General features: G+C 34.9%; 1 protein-coding gene across 1 annotated transcript in view; it reads right to left on the bottom strand.

Annotated features, from left to right (window-relative positions):
• Positions 1 to 20,168, bottom strand: part of TBC1D32 (TBC1 domain family member 32) — a 207,882-nt gene that overhangs the window by 125,806 nt on the left and 61,908 nt on the right. The window contains exons 17-21 of the mRNA XM_044917351.1: positions 19,213 to 19,414; positions 18,560 to 18,642; positions 10,157 to 10,295; positions 6,425 to 6,512; positions 4,109 to 4,227 (exon numbers count right to left, since the gene is read on the bottom strand). Coding sequence (XP_044773286.1) covers positions 4,109 to 4,227; positions 6,425 to 6,512; positions 10,157 to 10,295; positions 18,560 to 18,642; positions 19,213 to 19,414 — 631 coding nt within the window. The remainder of the gene's footprint in view (positions 1 to 4,108; positions 4,228 to 6,424; positions 6,513 to 10,156; positions 10,296 to 18,559; positions 18,643 to 19,212; positions 19,415 to 20,168) is intronic.

Raw genomic sequence — 20,168 nt, 5'->3', positions numbered from 1 at the left:
ATAAAGCTGATTATAATACTCCTTTATTATTCCTTAATAACTACAGGATCTTCAGTGAAACTCTTCTTTCATTCTTGATTAACTTTGGGCCCCTCATTTTCTTGATGAGTCTAGCCAGGGGTTTATTATTTTTAATAATCATTTGCAAGTACCAACTTTTGGCTTTGTTACTTTTCTCATTTGTCTTTATTCTGTTTCATTGATTTCTGCTCTAATGTTTATTATTTCCTTTCTTCCATTTGCTTTGGGTATAATTTGTTCTTTTTCTAGTTTCTTAGAGTGAAAACTTGACTCATTAATTTTAGATATTTCTAATATAAATATTACAGTTAAATATCCCTCTTAGCACTACTTCAGAAACATTTGCAAATTTTCTATTTTACTTTTTATTTTCTGCTTTAAAATATTTCCTAATCTCCCTTATGACTTCTTTGAGCTGTGTGAATTTAGAGGTGTATTTCCAAATATTTGGGCTTCTACAGTTTCTAGCTTGTGATACTTAGGTTCACTGTGGTCTCAGAACATACTTTGTATTATTCCAGTCATTTTAAGTTTATGCAGACTTAACACTCCAGCCCAGCAAGTCTCTTGGTAAGCACGCTAAGTGCTCTTGAAAATACGTGTTCTGCAGTCACTGAATATAGTAGTCCATAAAGAACAATTAGATCAAGTGATAACTAGTGATATTCATATCATGTACCTGAGAACAGACTGAAAGATCTGTCACATCAATTGCTAAAAGAGGAATGTTAAAATCTTCAACTATTACTGTAGATTTGCCTATATCTTCCTTAAGTTATTTTAATGCTTCATATATTTTGAATCTCATTTCTAGGATCATAACTTATGATTGTTATGTCCTCCTGATATATTGACCAATGTTTCTTAATCCAACATTACTTCATTTTCTCTGTCTCTGACATTAAATATGGCTACTGCAGTCTTCTAATGTATATTTTTTCCTCTTTTTCTATTCACTGACTTTCAACTTATCAGTGTCTTTTTCTTTAAAGTGAATTTCTTAGAGACAGCACATATTTGGGTCTTATTCTGAAAATCTCTGCATTTTAAATATTTAGTCTCTTACATGTAATGCAGTTATTGATTAGGGCTACTATTTTCCTATTTGTTTTCTTTTTTCCCATCCCTTTTCTGTCCCTCTCTGCATGGGGTTATTTTTAGGATTTTATTTTAGCTCTACCTTTTGCATTTTATTTGTGGTTTTCTAGGTCAGCTGTCCAATAGACCTCTCTGTGGTGTTGGAAATGTTATATTATTTGAACTATGCAACAATTGCTAGCTACATATAGCTACTGAACACAAGATTAAATGTACTTGAGGGACCGAATTTTTAACTTTGGTTTTAAGTAGGTTTATATAGCCACATGGTACTATTGTCTATCATATTCCAAAACACAGGTATAGAGAGGTAAGAGGAGGCTGGACTGGAAATGAGTTTAGTGTACCTCATTATATATGGAGGCCACATTATTGTTTTCTATAATTTAAAAGACAGTAAAATTAAATCCAAATTCCCTAGGGAATAATATTTAGAACTACAAGCTGGGCACTAAGAATGTTTGCTATGAGTTATTTCTAGATAATTCAGTTCCCAGTTTAGAGGAATATACGTTTTTTTAACAGAAATTAACCATTAGTTTATGCTGACATTTCTAAGTCAAAGTCAAAGAAGTTAAAGAAAATCCCAACCTTATAATAGAAATAGAAATATTTTCTAGGGATTAAAAATTAATGTTGTTCCACTTCATGTAAAATTTAAGAATCTTGAAACCACATAGATTTGTATACCATTATACCATTTGCTTACCCTGTGTAGTAGAGCTGTCATATATATTACCTCTAAGTATAAAATAAATCCCACTATATGTCATAGTTTTCTTTTAAAGAGTCCTATGAATTAAGAGAAAAACAGGGTTGTTGTTGTTTTTTAAAGATTTTATTTATTTATTTGAGAGAGAGAGAGCACATGAGCACAAGTGAGCAAGGGGTAGTGGCAAAGGGAGAGGGAGAGAGAGAATCCCAAGCAGGCGCCATACTGAGTGCGAGCCTGACAGAAGGCTCAGATTTCATGTTCCCGAGAGCATGACCTGAGCCGAAATCAAGACTCAGAGGCTTAACGGACTGAGTCACCTAGGCACTCCAACAGGCTTTTTTATACTCACTCACCTACTTGCAATTTCTTTTCAGTCCAAATATCCATCGGGTATCATTGTCCTTCAACATGAAGAAATTCCTTTTGTGTTAAATAAAATGCAAGTCTGCTAAAAAATATTTTCTTAACCTTTAAAGTTTATTTTACTTTTATCCTTGAGTACTTTTGCTGGATACAGAATTCTAGGTTGACTGGGCTTCCCCCTTCCAGCACATTAAAGATGCTCTATTATCTTCTGGCCTCCACAGTTTCTAATGAGACATCAGCACACTTTTCTGCCATTCCCCTCTATGTATGATTTTCTATGGCTTCTTTCAAGATTTTCTCTTTATCTTTAGTTTTCAGCAGTTTGTACGGCTATAATGAGCCTTGCTGTGGTTGCCTTTGCATTTTCATTCTTTGCGTATTCTTCCTTGCGATTCACTGTTTCTTGGTCTATAAATTTACATTTTTCAAGATATTTGGAAATTCAGCTTTTGTTCAATATCTTTCTGTCCCATTCCCTTTCTTCTTCTATTTCTATATATCAATCAAAGGTATTAAAACTTTTGATAAGGTCTCACAAATCACAGAAGCATTCCCTAGTTTTTCTCTCTGTTCTTCAGATTATATAATTTCTATTTATCTATCTCAAGTTCATGGACTAGTTCTTCTGTCGTATTTAAATATTCTATTAAGCCCATCTAGAAAATTATTTCAGATAAGGTAGTTTAGTTCTAGAATTTCTATCTGGTTCTTTTATATGGTTTCTATTTCTTTACTATAATTTCCAGTTTGTTTATTCATTACAAGAATATTTTCCTTTGGGGGCGCCTGGGTGGCTCAGTCGGTTAAGCGGCTGCCTTCAGCTCAGGTCATGATCCTGGGGTCCTGGCCTGGGATCAAGCCCCACGTCCGGCTCCCTGCTCAGTGGGGAGCCTGCTTCTCCCTCTCCCTCTGCCTGCCGCTCTGCCTACTTGTGCTCTCTATTTCTCTGTCAAATAAATAAATAAAAATCTTTAAAAAAAAAAAGGAATATTTTCCTTTGCATGCTACTTATAACAATTCCCTCAAAATTCTTATATATAATTCCAATTTCTTCATCATTTCAATCTCTATTAGTTGCCTTTTTCTGGGTTTGAATCGCATTTCTCTTATTCTTCATATTTCTATTAATTATGGACTATATCTAATACATTGTGAATGATCTAATCCCCAATGCTGATTTTAATAGTTAACATGGCAAATTCAAAAAAAAATTGGGGAAACATATCAAATACATAAAAGCCATTGAATTATAACAGAACATTGTATAGGTACTTTAGAATTTCTTTTTTTGGCACATTACACTAAATGATAGCATCTTCTCTTTGCCCAGTCATCCTTCAAATAATCCTGACAATTTTCTATTAGATTTAAACCCAAGGGCTTTTTTTTTTTTTTTTTTTTTTTTTGCTTTGGTTGATTGGTTTTTGTTTTAGGGTTTTGGTGGGGGGAGGGAGGTTGTTTTTTCATAGCATGTCTAGTGTGTATTACTCTTTATTAAGAGAAAAATTACCAAAAACATTTTGAAAGGAAAACATCCTTGCAAAATGCAATTCTCTTTGAACACTGGTAGTTCTAGCCACTTATTTTGAAAACAAAAAAATTAGAAATGAAATAAAGGAGAGAAGAGAAAGTTTGGAAAAGCTGCTGGTTGTAACTGAATATATATATATAAAGCCTGGATGAAGTAATTTTTTTTTTTAAAGATTTTATTTATTTATTCATGAGAGACAGAGAGAGAGAGAAGCAGAGGGAGAAGCAGGCTCCCAAGGAGCAGGGAGCCCGATGTGGGACTCGATCCCAGGACCCTGGGATCATGACCTGAGCCGAAGGCAGACGCTTAACCATCTGAGCCACCCAGGCACCCTGGAGGAAGTAATTTTTGAGAGAGATACTCAGATCATTCCCTACCTTTTGACAGCTCCGGTCAATAGGATCCACTGGAGTAGATCTGGGGTGGGTTACTCTAACGTCATCTCTTCCACATTCCAGATTGGCCCATAATTCAGTTATAAGTGCATTAATAAACCCTAAGAAGAATTATGTTACATCATATTTACAGTATATTATTTCTTGGGATTATGGAAAAAGACATAATTATCCCTCTGATAAGATTGGTCCACAGTGACAAAAGACACATACTTATATCTTGTGTAAGAAATAACCTCTAACCTTGGTAGAAATTGTATCTCCTACTGTTCATTATACCTTCATGATACCTCATTGTCATAAAACTGCATAATGACTAAATTCTGAGACACTATTTCCCTGGAGAACTGAATTCTGAGTCTTAGTATTTATCCCTTAGCCAATAACTTCTGAGCATGTTTTTCTGAAAAGTAAGATTTACACTTTACTCTGCAAATGAGCCAACAATGAAAGGCAGCTGAAAGATGGTATGTATGTGCATGTGTGCGTGCGTGCATGTAGCAGGTATCAAGAGGCAGGGTAGGCACTTAAAGAGTGTGTGTTCCTTATTCTAATATAGCTTTTTTTTGTAATTCTTATGCTTAAAACAATTCATTTCATACAACTTCTGGCTCAATTCAGTCTAAATTCTCATGAGTCAGACACTATATATCTAAATGAAAGTGATTTTTTTTTAGAGATTTTATTTATTTATTTGACAGAGAGAGAGAGTGTGAGAGGGAACACAAGCAGGGGGAGTGGGAGAGGGAGAAGCAGGCCTCCTGTGGAGCAGGGATCCCGATGTGGGGCTCAACCCCAGGATCCTGGAACCATGACCTGAGCCAAAGGCAGATGCTCAACGACTGAGCCACCCAGGTGCCCCTAGAAAGCCCATCTAGTGAAAGTGATTATTAAGGTTGATTATTAAATTCTTTTATGAAGAATCAAATTACATAAAAAAGTGTAAAACAGAACATCTAATCATAAAATCGGTAAGTTCGTGATAACATTACAGCAGAAAGGCTCCTGTGGTATAAGAGAAAAAATATGGGCTCTGAAATCAAGAATATCAGGGTTGAAATTATAAACCTGCCAGCTCAGTAGTTGTGTGTCCTTATACAAATCCCTTGACTTCTTAGAGCATCAGTTCCCCCTTTTCAAAACTGAAATAATGCTATATTTGAGGGTTGCCATGAAGAATAAATTAGAGTTACTAATATAGTACCCTAAGTTCATAGGAACACAAGTAGTGTTAGTCTTCCTTCCATTGTCCTGTAAAATAACTGCATTTAACCCTCTGATGAAAAGCTTGATACCATGAGGCTTAGAAGCTTAATGACTTGACCAACAGGGAAATCGGAGATTAAATCTAATCTCCAAATGCTTCCATTAATGTGCCTCTAGTACGGCAGTATATTAGATATTATATTGAGGAGAAGAAAAAATAAGTTGTTCAGTTTAGGACAACTTCTACCAAGAAACATGTTTCATAATACAAATAGTCCAAATTAGTTTAGCCAAACAGTTTTTAAGATATATTATAGTAAAATATTTTCATTTAAGGAGAGAATCAGTTGTGGTCAGTGATGTTGTAATTCATCAACCCTAAGCTTTGAAAAATATAACCATAGCATCTCTGTTAGAGGTATGGCTTGTCTCTGGTTCAGGGTTCAGATAACCTTAAGATATATTAAGTCAGTGATGTTTAAACTTCTTAAAAATCCAATCCATAGTAGTTAATACATGCTGACTGCAAAGACAGTGGTGAAAGCTAAGTGGTGAGAGGGAAGCTTTCAAGAAGCAAAAAAGGAAGAAGGGGAATAAGGAAATGGGATGTATGTATGTATGCTAACTATTGTGGTTGTAAATTCTGAAGCATATATAGGCCACTAAAACTGAGCATTAAGAAATCCTAGAAGATTCAAAAAGAAAAAGAAAGAAAGAAATCCTGTAAGATTCAGTTGTACTGAAAGGATGATATCCTTTTGATTTATAAGACGAAGACAACTTCCTAAAGATCAAGTACTTCTCAGTTTAATTTATGTTCCATTGTTCTCAGAAAAGAGAACAAGGATGTGTGTATATATATCTTTCAAGGGAAAAAAAAATCCATTGCAATTTCATGGAAGAGAAAAAATAAAGGAAACCCCATAACTTTCCCTTACCTAAGGCCTCACTTTTCCTAACTTGGGAAAAGCAAGGCCTTACTAACTTTTCTAAAATAAACATCCTGAGAGCTGATCATGCCAGTTAAATTTTCTATTGGCTCGTTCATTTTATTTAAAATAATTAGAATTTTAATTAAAAGGAAAAACTTACCTGAACTTTGTAGTGCTATTGCACCTGCTGCTGTTGACGCCACTTGTGCTACCAAAACTCCACAGCCAAACTTTTTATGCCTGCTGATCTAACAACGTAAGTAAGGAACAATGAAAAGCGGGAAAACATAAAATGATAATATTTTATTTACATGTTACATGTAGAGTTACTGATTCTTCTTCTTAGAATACTAGACATTCTTTCAGGTAAAGAGAATGAGCAGCAAAACAAACTCAGACACCCTAACAATGAGTTAATATTTTTGACAATCTTATTTCAGATATAGGTTCTGGCCCCAGCCTTAAAATTAAGTAGCTTTTCGCCTTACACAAGTCACTTCTCTCTCTAGTTCTAAGTCTCTTCATACATAAAATAAGGGACTTTAACCAGATGAAGATTAGCATGCCTTCCAACTTTAACTTTTATTATTTTATTCCTTAGGTTAGTTCTTCAATAATAAATTTCCTCATTAATAAATCTGTATTGACTACCAGTTGAAATATACTTGTAAATAATCAAAAAACTTTAAAAAACAGTATCTTCTCAATGGTAATTATTTTTAGAGGAAATGTGATTTTTTTCCCTAAGGTAATTATATTACATATATTATATATAGATATATATAGATATATATAAAACACACACATACACACACAAAGAATCCTCATTAACACACAGGTTTCTAAACAGTGTTGTAGAAGACCCTGGATAATTTGTTATGTCACGAAGAGAGTATTATACATATATTCATGGTAAAGTAAGTACAAAGTATCACTCTTGGCAGAAAACAGAATAAGGAAATAACAGACATTAAAAAAATATTCCTCTTCAGATTTTAGTTATGACCAGGTTGGCTAATAAAATGGTTGATTTCTAAACAAAGCTAACCATTTACAATTTATATTTTTTTGACATTTCATTAAAAGGATCTGTTTTAATCAAATTTTAAAAATATAACTGTACATTCAGTTTTGAGGGCAAAAAAAAAAGTAGAAAGGAACTAAAAGACCATGGGAATTAGATTTCTTCAATTTTCTGCTATTCATGTCTTCATAAGTTTGCCTTCCTTTTCTAATTTTATTACTCATATTTTCCACTTTCCTTAACTTATCATACATTAGTTCTGTAGTTAGATGACACAGAGGTACAGAAATATGAATGTCTTTTTCCTGGCTTGCCCTCTTCCATAATAACTGAAAAAACACCTTACTCATCAGTCATCCCCATTGACCCTGCTGATTTTGATACTAGCAGCCACAGGAGCCTCCCAAATTCACATTAAGTACTGAAAAGGAAGAGGCAAAGAAAAACTTCAGAGAAGTCAGAGATCCTTTATTAAACTAAGAGTTAGCTTTCAGGAACACTGTTAAAGACAAATTTGAGCTCTAGTCTTACTGCTTTCAGTAACTAGGTGTGTGAGCATTCACAGATCATTTAACAAGCCTGGGTCTCTACTTTCTCTTCAGCAAAATTAAGGAAATGGCCTAGTGGCTTTCTTACAAGATACCAGAGAATCTAAATTTTCCAAAAAAGTCCTGAATAACATAAAGCACCATTAAAGTATTGTATCATATTATAAGGTTGTGAGTTACTGAGAACAGGGAACAGTATCTTCTATTATAACCACCAGTGTGGTACAAAGAAAGACTAGATTTTTTTCATATTCATAAATGTTAAAACAATGACATCTAGTCCTAGATATATTATCACAGTAGCAAAAGTTATGTATGCATAGTCTCAAGCATCTGATGAGAAAGAAAAATGTCTTTGAATTGCTTGAATATTTTCAAAAATGTAAAAAAAAATTAAAACCCAAATGGTTAATTAAGTACACAAGGAGATTCAAACTCAGCAGCAGAGAAATTCATATTAAAATGACAAATTCATTTATGTAAACTTAAAACTCCCAAGAAACTTTATTTACTATAGTCTGAATGTTTGTGTCCCTTCAAAATTCATATGTTGAAATCCTAATCCCCAAAAGTGATGCAGTAAGTGGGACCTTGATTAGATCATGAGGTGGAGAGTCCCCAAGAATGGGATTAGTACTCTTACAAAAAAGATCCCAGAGAATTCCCTAGCCCTTATCCATGTGAGAACATAATGAGACATCTATGACCAGAAGAGGGCCCTCCCCCGACCACACTAGCACCCTGATCATGGACTTCCAGCCTCCAGAACTGTGAGCAATAAATTTCTGCTGTTTATAAACCACCCCATCTATGGGATTTTAATAGCCTAAATGGACTAAGACAATATTCAACATGAAGTATACACATCCCAGGATATTACACATATTAAACACATTAGTATGGAAGCCTGGGGTAGAGGGATGCATGCCAGGTGAAATGGAACTGTGAATCAGAAATGAAAGGGGAATAAAATTAATCAAGACAGACATTTTACAGTATGCCATAAACTGAGGCGTGTAAATAACTAAGTTCTCTATACTTGAGATCCATTTAAATAAGAACAATAAAAACATATCTGTACATACGAACCTAATATCATAAACCCATGAACTAATGTTCATATGTTTTATTTGTTGGTCACGGCCCTCCCTCATAAACTACTTACTCTTCACAGGCAAAAACTAAAAAAAAAAAAAAAAAGTTTTTGTGTTTCTACAGGCTTAGGCAAAAGCAGGAAGTTAGAACTGAAGAACAAATAAAAAGGTATTTACAACCTGGTAATCTAGTAACATCAATATACAACAGATGCCAGAAACAAAGAAGACACTTTTAAAAGCATACATATGGGGCGCCTGGGTGGCTCAGTTGGTTAAGTGACTGCCTTCAGCTCAGGTCATGATCCTGGAGTCCCGGGATCGAGTCCCGCATCGGGCTCCCTGCTCGGCAGGGAGTCTGCTTCTCCCTCTGACCCTCCCCCCTCTCATGCTCTCTGTCTCTCATTCTCTCTGTCTCAAATAAATAAATTAAAAAAAAAAAAAAAAAAAGCATACATATGGGGGCGCCTGGGTGGCTCAGTTGGTTAAGTGACTGCCTTCGGCTCAGGTCATGATCCTGGAGTCCCTGGATTGAGTCCCGCATCGGGCTCCCTGCTCGGCGAGGAGCCTGCTTCTCCCTCTAACCCTCCCCCTTCTCATGTACTCTCTCTCTCTCTCTCTCTCTCATTCTCGCTCTCTCAAATAAATAAATAAATCTTAAAAAAAAAAAATTTAAAAAAAAAAGCATACATATGATCCTAAAAAGCCAAGAAGTTCAGAGATGTTTATACTATCACACCAAAAAGCTGAATATACCTCATTGAACATACCTCATTGAATATATCTCACTGAACATCTGAGAAAGGACTAAATTATACTCTATATTTTATTTAACAGTATCAGTAAAATCCCTCTACAAATATTTTTTACTGTGAGGACTAAATTCTTATTGACATGTACATTTAGACCCAATGAGGTTTCTCCCCCTCCTGAAATTCCACCCAGTTTTAGTGTAACCAGATGTTTATTATATTTATAACACATCTGGATGGTTAACTATATTTTTCAATTCCATCTGGTTGCTTCCCATCCTGTAAACATATCCATAGATAGAAACATCAACTCTAATGCTTTCCTGTAAAAATATCAAGTTAAATATTACAATGCTATATGGCTTTTTAATTGAGGTTTAATAACCTCTTCACGCAGAGAAGACAGAATGATGTTCTTAATGGCTTTTAGAGCAACAAAAATTCTTTTTGCCTGCAGCAGATGGTAATTCATACCTGTAATTTTTTTGCATATCGATTGAACATAAACATCACACATTCGTTGATGGCACCTGTTCTTTGAAGAAACAGTAGTCCTTTGGGAGTGGCAGCAAAATTTAGTAAATCATCTAACAAATTCTCTTCCCAAGCCATACTGAAACAGGTAAAAAGAAAGGTATGCATTTCTTTATTCCATTCAAAACTGAAAAGAAAATATTTCAGCTTAATACTGCTAGTAAACTTATAGAGTACATATTGATGGCTAAGTATTCAGTTTAAAAAATAAGATAAAAAGTATGGTTTCTTTGATATTGAGTTTTTATTATTATATTTTCTAACCCAATAATTTTAACTTTAATCAAATATTAACTACAGGTGTCAGCATTTTTATTACATCTAGGTTCTCTCATCTTTGCTTTAATTTCATTCTCTTCTACCATAATTCTGCTGGGCCTGGAGTCCCCAAGTCCCAAATCTCCATTATTTCTATACTTTCTTTTCATTACAGAGTATCTGTCTTCCAACTTTCTAAAGCATATCAGGTACAGTATCTTTATTTTCATAGGTTTTTAATTTTACTTTTGGAGAATGATATTTTTTTCCTCAAAACACTTTTAAAAGGAAGGCCACTAACATTCTTCAGAGAAAAAGTCTGAAACATTCAGAAGACACAATTAATAGGAGAGTCAGAGCTGGATACATGGAAATGTAGGAGGGGATATGAGCACTTCATTCGGAAGTACCAAAAGGAGAAAATGTACTACCTACTGGATAGTCCTAGTTGTCTGGAAAGAAACTGGATATAAAAGTAGGCCAAAAACCAGTATCTACATGTATAGTGAAACTGAGTATGGAGATGTGTGCCATTCCCCTCCCCAATTAGGAAGTGTCAGAGTCTGTTTTGAAAAGAACAGTAAAGAAATTTGAAATCCAGGACTTTTCTAATCAAAACAAGAATCATTAGTACATATTTTGACACATATTCTCTATGCCAATCACAAAGCAATGGCCAAAGATATAACCATGTTTAAATAACAAATTCCACCATGGACAGAGAACAGAAATACAAAAAAATGGAACTCTACTTTTAAGGTAAACGGAGACAATGGAAACCAAATTTAGTTCCAGTAGGATATAAATGACTAACGGAATTACATATGAGACACAAGACCAGTGTTAAGCTCACTGCTTTAGACCTAGGACTGGGTAAGACTAATAAAAATAATATATATTTAACTGAATTAAAATAAAATTTATATATTTAAAGAAATATCACATATAACAAAATACTTACATATGTATAACACAGACTCTAAAAGTGGGACTTTGACAAGCCATAAGCCTAGGGCAACAGGAAGACACAGACAGATACTCATTTCTAGAAATGAGCATATGATCAATTTATTTTCTAGTTCTTCAGTTGTATCTGTGATATCTGCATCATCACTGACAGAAGCCTCAAAATGCCAATACAATATCTATTTAAAACATGACCATAAAGAGAAAAACCATAAAACTGGACATGAAAAAATGAACATAAAAACGTAAGTAGGGAGAAACAGTAAGGGAAGAGGGAGAAAAGTAGGGAAGGAAACAAACAAAAAAATCTCTCAAAAATGAACTCCCAAACTTTAAAAGATATCTAAAGCTAAGAGATAGCAGAATCAAACTTATCAAATGAATCCATTCCAGCTGAAATAATTTTCAGAAATCATGACTAAAATAAATTTATGATACTGAAAGGAAGTTTTTAAAATTTTTCTATTAAAACTAAAGCAAATAGCAAAGGGTAAATAAAAACAGGTACATTTTTTAAAAAGAACCACTGGAAATTTTGGAAATAAAAAAACATAGCCACTTAAACACGTACAAAGATTGATTGGATAGCAGATAAGAAATAAATGTTTAACAGATGAGACACAGAACACATACTGAAAGGTCTCAACATACATCAAATAAAAGCAGTAAAAGAGAAGGAAAGGAATATTTAAAAAGATAATAAAATTTTTCTAGATTTGAGGAAAGACACCAGTCCAAAAAAACCAACAACAACAACAACAAAAACCCAACACAACTAAATCATAAGCTATGAGAGACAAAATATATGACCTATAAGAGAAAGGTGATTATATTAACAGATTCATCAGTTACTACTTATTCCAGAAGAAAATGGAGTAATAGCTTGAAATACTGATGAGAAATAATTACCTATCAAAACTTTTATACCCAGAGAAACTATCAAGTACCCTTAACAGTGAGGGTGAGGGGCGCCTGGGTGGCTCAATCAGTTAAGCATCAGACTCTTGATTTCAGCTCAGGTCATGAACTCAGGATCGTGGGATTGAGCCCTGTGTCCAGCTCCAAGCTCAACACAGAGTCAGCCTGGGATCACTCTCTCCCTTTCCCTCTGCCCCTTTTCTCTCTCTCTCTCTCAATAAAATCTTAAAAAATAAAAAAAGTGAGGGTGAGACAGAGGGTGGGGAGGGGATGGAGAGAACAGATACATTGAGGGGTGGGTTTGTGGGTTGGAGGGAAAATAGTCATTTTCAGATAGAAAGAGAGTATCAGTTAACTACTCTCAAATCCTTAAACAATAATTAAAGGAAAACTATTTGGAAACTTAAACATATACTTCATTAGGGGGGAAAAAGGTGAGCCTATGAGAAAGAATAGGCTACAAGTTTGAATGAATGGCAAAAATAATAAATGTCTACAAATTGAATAACTGACTGAAAAGAAAAATTAGGAGCTTCCAATAAAGAACACAAAGTAAGGTTTTTCAAGCAAAGGCAGATTATGGGTTTAACTGACCCTGTACTACATCACAAAATCTCAACCAACATAAAAGGATACATACCATTCTACCCAGGTTCTCTGAAAATATAAATTAATTATCAGTCAACAGTTTAAAAAAAGATAGTAGTAAAAATAACTGTTTGAAAACAAGTGTACTGCAAATATTTCATGGATTAAAGAGTAAAATCAAAATAGAAAGTTCTTAAAATATTTAAAAGAGCTTAATATGAAAGTGCTACATATAAAAATGTATTAAAATTAGTATGGCTGATGTAGATTGCTTCTCTCACCATCCATTCTCATTTCCCTTTTCATTTACTTTCCTGTACTACAGAATGAGGGAAGGAGAGACAATGAAAAGGAGAGGGAGAGAGATGAAAAGAGCATTAGCAAAACCAAAACCTGGTCTTTGCATAAACTAATGCAATAAAGTAGTTAAGGGGGGACAATGGCCAAAAAATACTAAGACTCTAAAAATAATTACAGCTAAAGAATTTCTTTAATCATACAAGAATACCTTGAACAAGTCAACAAAAATGTGTATGTTTAGATTAAAAAATGTAGTATTTTTAAAAAACATAATCAAATATCTGAAACACAAATAAAAAACCTGAATAACCATTAGCCATTAAAGAAAGAGCATTTTAAAGTTTACCTTGACTCCCACCCCTGAAATAAAACAACACAGGCAAAAAAACTTATAGGTTGCATCCCATTCTCAAAAATTACAGAGAACTGACATAATTTATTTTTTTCTGCCATGATCTTAGCATTTAATTCTCTTTCAATTATAGAGAAGATACGATTTCAAAATGGAAAATCCAAGCCATTGAATTGTTTATTGGTGCTGGGATAAGGGCAATGGCAAAGAATACATGGTTTTGTCAGCTTATGAGAACTCCATTCTTTGAATGGTTAGATATTATGGAGGGTTAGACACTTTCATGGAAATTGAGTTTTAGGTGTTTATTTCTTTGAGATCATAGGCTGAGTTTTACAGATTAAAGACTCCCCCCACCCCCAACTTTACTTCACCCTCTAGTTTTCTAAAGGCCCCTTGATTGGTTGGGGCGGATTGGGCACCTTGTTGTCCCTCTGATTATATTCTTCTCTATGGTCACCCTAATGATGATCCCACATAGCTTGTCATCACAATTAATCAACCAAACCAGCATGGTAGAAATTTGAGTTGAGATTGCAATTCAAAGTCTAGATTTAAAAGACACCAATCCCCGGGCGCCTGGGTGGCTCAGATGGTTAAGCATCTGCCTTCGGCTCAGGTCATGATCTCAGGGTCCTGGGATCGAGTCCCGCATCAGGCTTCCTGCTCCTTGGGAGCCTGCTTCTCCCTCTGCCTCTCTCTCTCTGTCTCTCATGAATAAATAAATAAAATCTTTAAAAAAAAAAAAATGGTTAAAAGACACCAATCCCCTATGATGACTACATAAATACTTCTATCTTCTCTGTAGTAAACATCAATAAATGGAAGGATGGAGGGGAAATCTCTAACATATGTTATCGGAAAATATAAGATCAAAATACCTAACATTAGTCTGTCAGAGGCTCAAAAATAAGACTTTTAGCAACTTACTTTTAATTTTACCTTTATCATATCAGTCTTACTGTTGGTGTCATTATTTAGAGACTAGTGTCTAGAGGTAGGAGAAGTGTTATTAATTTATTCACTGATTCAAGAAAGGTATCAGGAAAGGGAGAAGATATTTGCAAATGGTATATCTGATAAAGGGTTAGTATCCAAAATACATAAAGAACTTATACAACTCGGGGCACCTGGGTGGCTCAGATGGTTAAGCATCTGCCTTCGGCTCGGGTCATGATCCCAGGGTCCTGGGATCGAGTCCTGCATCGGGCTCTCTGCTCCTTGGGAGCCTGCTTCTCCCTCTGCCTCTCTCTCTCTCTCTGTCTCTCATGAATAAATAAATAAAATCTTAAAAAAAAAAAAAAAAAACTTATACAACTCAATACCCTCCAAAAAAATATTCCAATTAAAAAATGGGCAGAAGATAACGAGAATAGACATTTCATAAAAGAAGACATACAGAGGGCTAACAGACACATGAAGAGATGTTCAACATCAATCATCAGGGAAATGCGAATCAAAACCACAATGAGATATCACCTCACACCTGTTATAATGGCTCAAATGAAAAACACAAAAAAACAGCAAGTGTTGGCGAGGATATGGAGGAAAAAAAAAGGAACCCTTGTGCACTGTTGGTGGGAACACGAACTGGTGCAGCCACTAAGGAAAACACTTTGGAGGTTCCTCAAAAAATTAAGAATAGATCTACCATATGATCCAGTAATTCCACTACTGGGTATTTACCCAAAAAACGCGAAAACACTAATTTAAAAAGATACGTACCCCTATGTTTATTGCAGCATTATTTACAATAGCCAAACATGGAAGCAGCCAAAGTGTCCATCATTAAATGAATGAACAAGAGGTGGTATGTATATATGTGTGCATATATATATACATGCGCGCATACACACACACACACACACACACACACACACACAACGGAATAGTACTTAGCCATAAAAGAGAATGAAATCACGCTATTGGCAATAACATGGATGGAGCTACAAAGTATAATGCTAAGTGAAATACATCAGCTGGAAACAGACAAATACCATGTAATTTCACTCATATGTGGAATTTAAGAAACAAAACAAATGAACCAAAAAAAAAAAAAAAGACAAACCAAAAAGCAGACTCTTAACTATAGAGAACAAACAGATGGTTACCAGAGGGGAAGCAGATGGGGGGATGCGTGAAAACAGGTGAAGGGGTTTAAGAGTATGCTTATCATGATGAGCACTAGTAATGTATGGAATTGTTAAATCACTATACTGTATACCTGAAACTAATATAACACTCACTATATGTTAATTATACTGGAATTTTAAAAAAAAAAAAAAAAAGGAAAAGAAACATATTAGGAATCTGCTATGTACTGGCATTAGGATATGTTTAGTTAACTGACCCTGATGGTTTTACACTCAAGTTTTACCAAATTATGAAGCAACAAATAATGTCTATCTCACACCAACTTCTCAATTAACACAAAAGAACAAAAGACATTCAACTCTAAGTGCTAATTTAATTTTGATGATGAAAATGAAATCAACAGTTCTGACTCCATATTATCAAAAACTCTATTAAATCTTTTGTTTCTAGGGGCACCTGGGTGGCTCAGTTGGTTGAGCGACTGCCTTCGGCTCAGGTCATGATCCTGGAGTCCCTGGATCGGGTCCTGCATCGGGCTCCCTGCTCGGCAGGGAGTCTGCTTCTCCCTCTGACCCTCCCCCCTCTCATGTACTCGCTCTCTCTCATTCTCTCTCTCTCAAATAAATAAATAAAATCTTAAAAAAAAAAAATTAAAAAAATAAATAAATCTTTTGTTTCTAAGACATTAATGTCATGTTGAGGGAACCTCCTTCTCCCCCAGAAACAAGTTTCCACATGGAGCACATTCCCCAGTTTAACACTGCTTGCCCCTCCCCACCTAATCACTTACTCCTCCCATGGAAGAAGGGACTCTGGCGATTTGGAGAATGACCTAAGCATGCCTAGCTAGCAATGCCTCTCTCTCAGCCTACTTGTTTGTGATCCACCTACCTGTAGGAAGCACACATTCTGCTTCCTCTACACATTAGAGGGAAGCCTACGGCTGTCCACTGCCAATTGTGACAGAAGGGTAAATCTAATTCTTGAGATCTTAGGAAGCCTGTGTTATTCAGTGTTTTAATTTGTTTGACTTCTTTATCACTATTACTTGGTTCACAATTCAGGAGGGAAGGAATGGCATATAATTTATTAGCTCCTTCACACTCTAATTTCAGAATCTAAAAATATTACTCAAAGTAAAATGTATTAACTACATTAATCATGTTCCCTCTTCTAGCCTATTGACCATTTCTTCCATCTGAAATAATGTTTAGTTTTTAGTCAATTAACATATGTTATCTTTAACTTAGCTTAACAACTTCTTAAGGAAAGATTCCCCCATAAGTTGCCTCCCAATGGACCCCACATGGCCCCATCATATAAATTTAGCATACTATGCTGCCACATTGTATTTATTTGTATTCTACAGGACACAATAAGCTCCTTTAAGGCATACAGGTATCCTAAGAAGTCAAAGCACTTGGTCCATTATATAGCTGAATGAATTAGAAAATGAATGCATGAATGAAATGAAAAATGACAAATCACAAAGATCTCAAAGAAAACAGATCTAGGGGTGCCTGGGTGGCTCAGTCGGTTAAGCGGCTGCCTTAGGCTCAGATCATGGTCTCAGGGTCTTGTGATGGAGCCCACATCAGGCTCCCTGCTTAGCAGGGAGTCTGCTTCTCCCTCTGCCGCCCCCGTCCCACCCACCCCTGCTCTGTGCTCCCCCTCTCTCTCAAATAAATAAATAAAATCTTTAAAAGAAAAGAAAACAGACCTATGGGCGCCTGGGTGGCTCAGTTGGTTAAGCGACTGCCTTCGGCTCAGGTCATGATCCTGGAGTCCCGGGATCGAGTCCCAAATCGGGCTCCCTGCTCAGCAGGGGGTCTGCTTCCCCCTCTGCCCTCTTCCCTCTCGTGCTCTCTGTCTCTCATTCTCTCTCTCTCAAATAAATAAATAAAATCTTAAAAAAAAAAAAAAAAGAAAAGAAAAGAGATCTAAAAATCACCTCAAAAATTGCATAAATGTTCTCCCCTCCTCTCTCATACACACACGTACACACACACACACAATGGCAATGGATTTAAGTTTATGACAACTATCAGAAAAAAAATTTAGCTGATTTTTAGAGAAGAATTAACTATTTTTTGAACCATTACACTGTTAAGGAAATGAAAAAGGCTTTTTGTTTGACTTCTTTAAACTATGTCTACCTGAAATGTTGATTTTTAAATTTTTCTTAAGAATATCCCTTGAAGTTCTATTATCTGTTTAGAGTATGCCAACAACTAAGAAGAGAATTCCAGTACATAAGTCACCAGATCTTAATTTTTAAAAAATGTTTTTTTCTCATTAATCTGACTCCATGTCCTATTGGTATTTGTGAAAAAAAACATGGAGACGTCTAAATTAAAAACCAGTGTAAATACTGATTTTAATTATTTTCCAATGCCAAAATCTAATTAAAATGCATTCCCACACATTTTGAAAAATCATAATTTAAATATAAATAGACTTCATTGGCATTTGAAAACACTTTATTCCTACGGGAAATCCCTAGTTAGCTTTCCAAATCTAGTATTTGATAATTCTCCACATTTTCGGGAAACATTACAACAGATCCAATTTCTTAACCCCAAATGTAAACACAGGATAAAGCAAGTATAATAAATAATGTTAGATTTAAGGTAAAAGTATGACATGATCTCTAAAGCTCCCCCTAGATGTAATTTTCCTTAATCCTATATGTACACAGTTTCCTTCCTGTATTTTCTTTTATAAAGTTTTTATTTCAATCCCAGTTAATTAACATACGGTGTAGTATTAGTTTCAGGTGTATTTTTGCTACACCATTCAATTACATTCTCATTTAAATTATTTCAGCAAATGTAGAGAAACAGGTAAGTTTAGTCAATTGTGCTTACATGTTTTGGGATTCCTGGCTTACTGAAGAAACAGAATCCGAACCCTTTACTGGAGTAGGAATTCTTTCTGATAGCAAACTTGTCTAAAATACAACAGATTACATTATTTTTTATAGATAGCATTATTCATAAGATCTCATGATACATTTTTACAGTTGATCCTTAATATAATTAAAATTAAATTACCTTCAAATTTTAAGTTACTTGGTTTTTCATTAAATATCATGTAAAATTATTTTATAAAGGAAGTATATAAATGTGGGAGAAAAAGGCTTAGTTCACTGATACATACTACATTTGACTATTGCTACATTATAATCTCCAGTGTCCATAACAAAGCCCCAGCTGTCTGTAAAAATTGCTCAGAAATAGCTTCCAAAGAAGAATGTCAGTTTATGCAAAGATAATTTATCTAAAGGCTCTCCTACCAGAAGAAAAGACTTTGAAGTGCCCAGTTTGGTCCTAGAACTTTGCCCTGGTAGGAAATGAGATGAAGTCATCCTGTACCAAATTAAAAAGCATTATGTTCCCCAGAGTACTGTGATGCTAAGAAAGTCGTATTTGCCCCAGTAAAAGATTTTAACTGCATTATAATGGTGACTATATTTGAAATAAAGATTTACAGGAAGGGAAAAAAGCTTGAAAATTCTTACCTTCTTCCACGCCTTTGCTATAGACTCATGCAAACTATAAGGAATTAACACCTGTAAGCCTTCACATGTACCATATATTTGACGACACACAGAAATAAAAGCTCCTTTAACCACGGGCAACATTTCCGATCCAGAAAAAATAGAAATATCTTCATCAAGAAGTTTTTTCGAAAACTGGGCAATGGTATGAGCACCTGTAGGACTAAAACATGATAGACTAAAAGTGATTCCAATGTTATAAATCATGACCTCTTAAAGTACCACCAAAAAGTCTAGCCATATCACAAACTTTGCATTTACTTGGCTTCCCTTTGGTTCTCTACCTATTCTCTAACATATCAATATTCCTGTTTCCACACATGTACAGATAAATGTCTAATAAGGAGAACAGTTTCAGGAGACTAGAGGAAAGAATACGCAGATAGAAAAAAGCAAAACTATACGCTTAAAAGGTTATAGACACCATGGGCCCACAGCCATATGTAACTTCACCTGATTGTAGTAAAAACATAATCCTGAGTTCCCAAGCCATTAATAGGATGTAGCTCCTCTATTTCAGAGGCTGGGCACTTTCATAGTAATAATAAATAAGGAAATCATAGTAAATACTTAATATGCCAGGCATTGTTCTAAGTATTTTAGATGTATTAACTCATTTAATTCTTACACTAACCGTATAAAGTAGATATATTCTTCACTTTTTAAAAAGATAAGGAAATACAGTTAAAGCTTACAGGAGTTAAGTAACTTAAACAATATCACATAGCTAGTAAGAAGTGGAGCCAGGACTCAAACCCAGGGTATCTAGCTCCAGGGCAGCACACTTTTAGTTTTTCTGGCTTTAAAAACAAACACAGTAAGTTGTGGATAGGATAGGGTACTGACTCTCCATGTACCCCTCCACCCATCTTCAACAGTTATTAACATTTTGCCAGTCTTGTTTTATCTATTCCCTG

The sequence above is a fragment of the Neomonachus schauinslandi genome, chromosome 8 (assembly GCF_002201575.2).
Source record: "Neomonachus schauinslandi chromosome 8, ASM220157v2, whole genome shotgun sequence".
In the NCBI taxonomy this organism is placed as follows: Eukaryota; Metazoa; Chordata; class Mammalia; order Carnivora; family Phocidae; genus Neomonachus; species Neomonachus schauinslandi.
The sequence above is the reverse complement of the archived record's forward strand: the minus strand, read 5'-3'. Positions and strand labels throughout refer to the sequence as shown.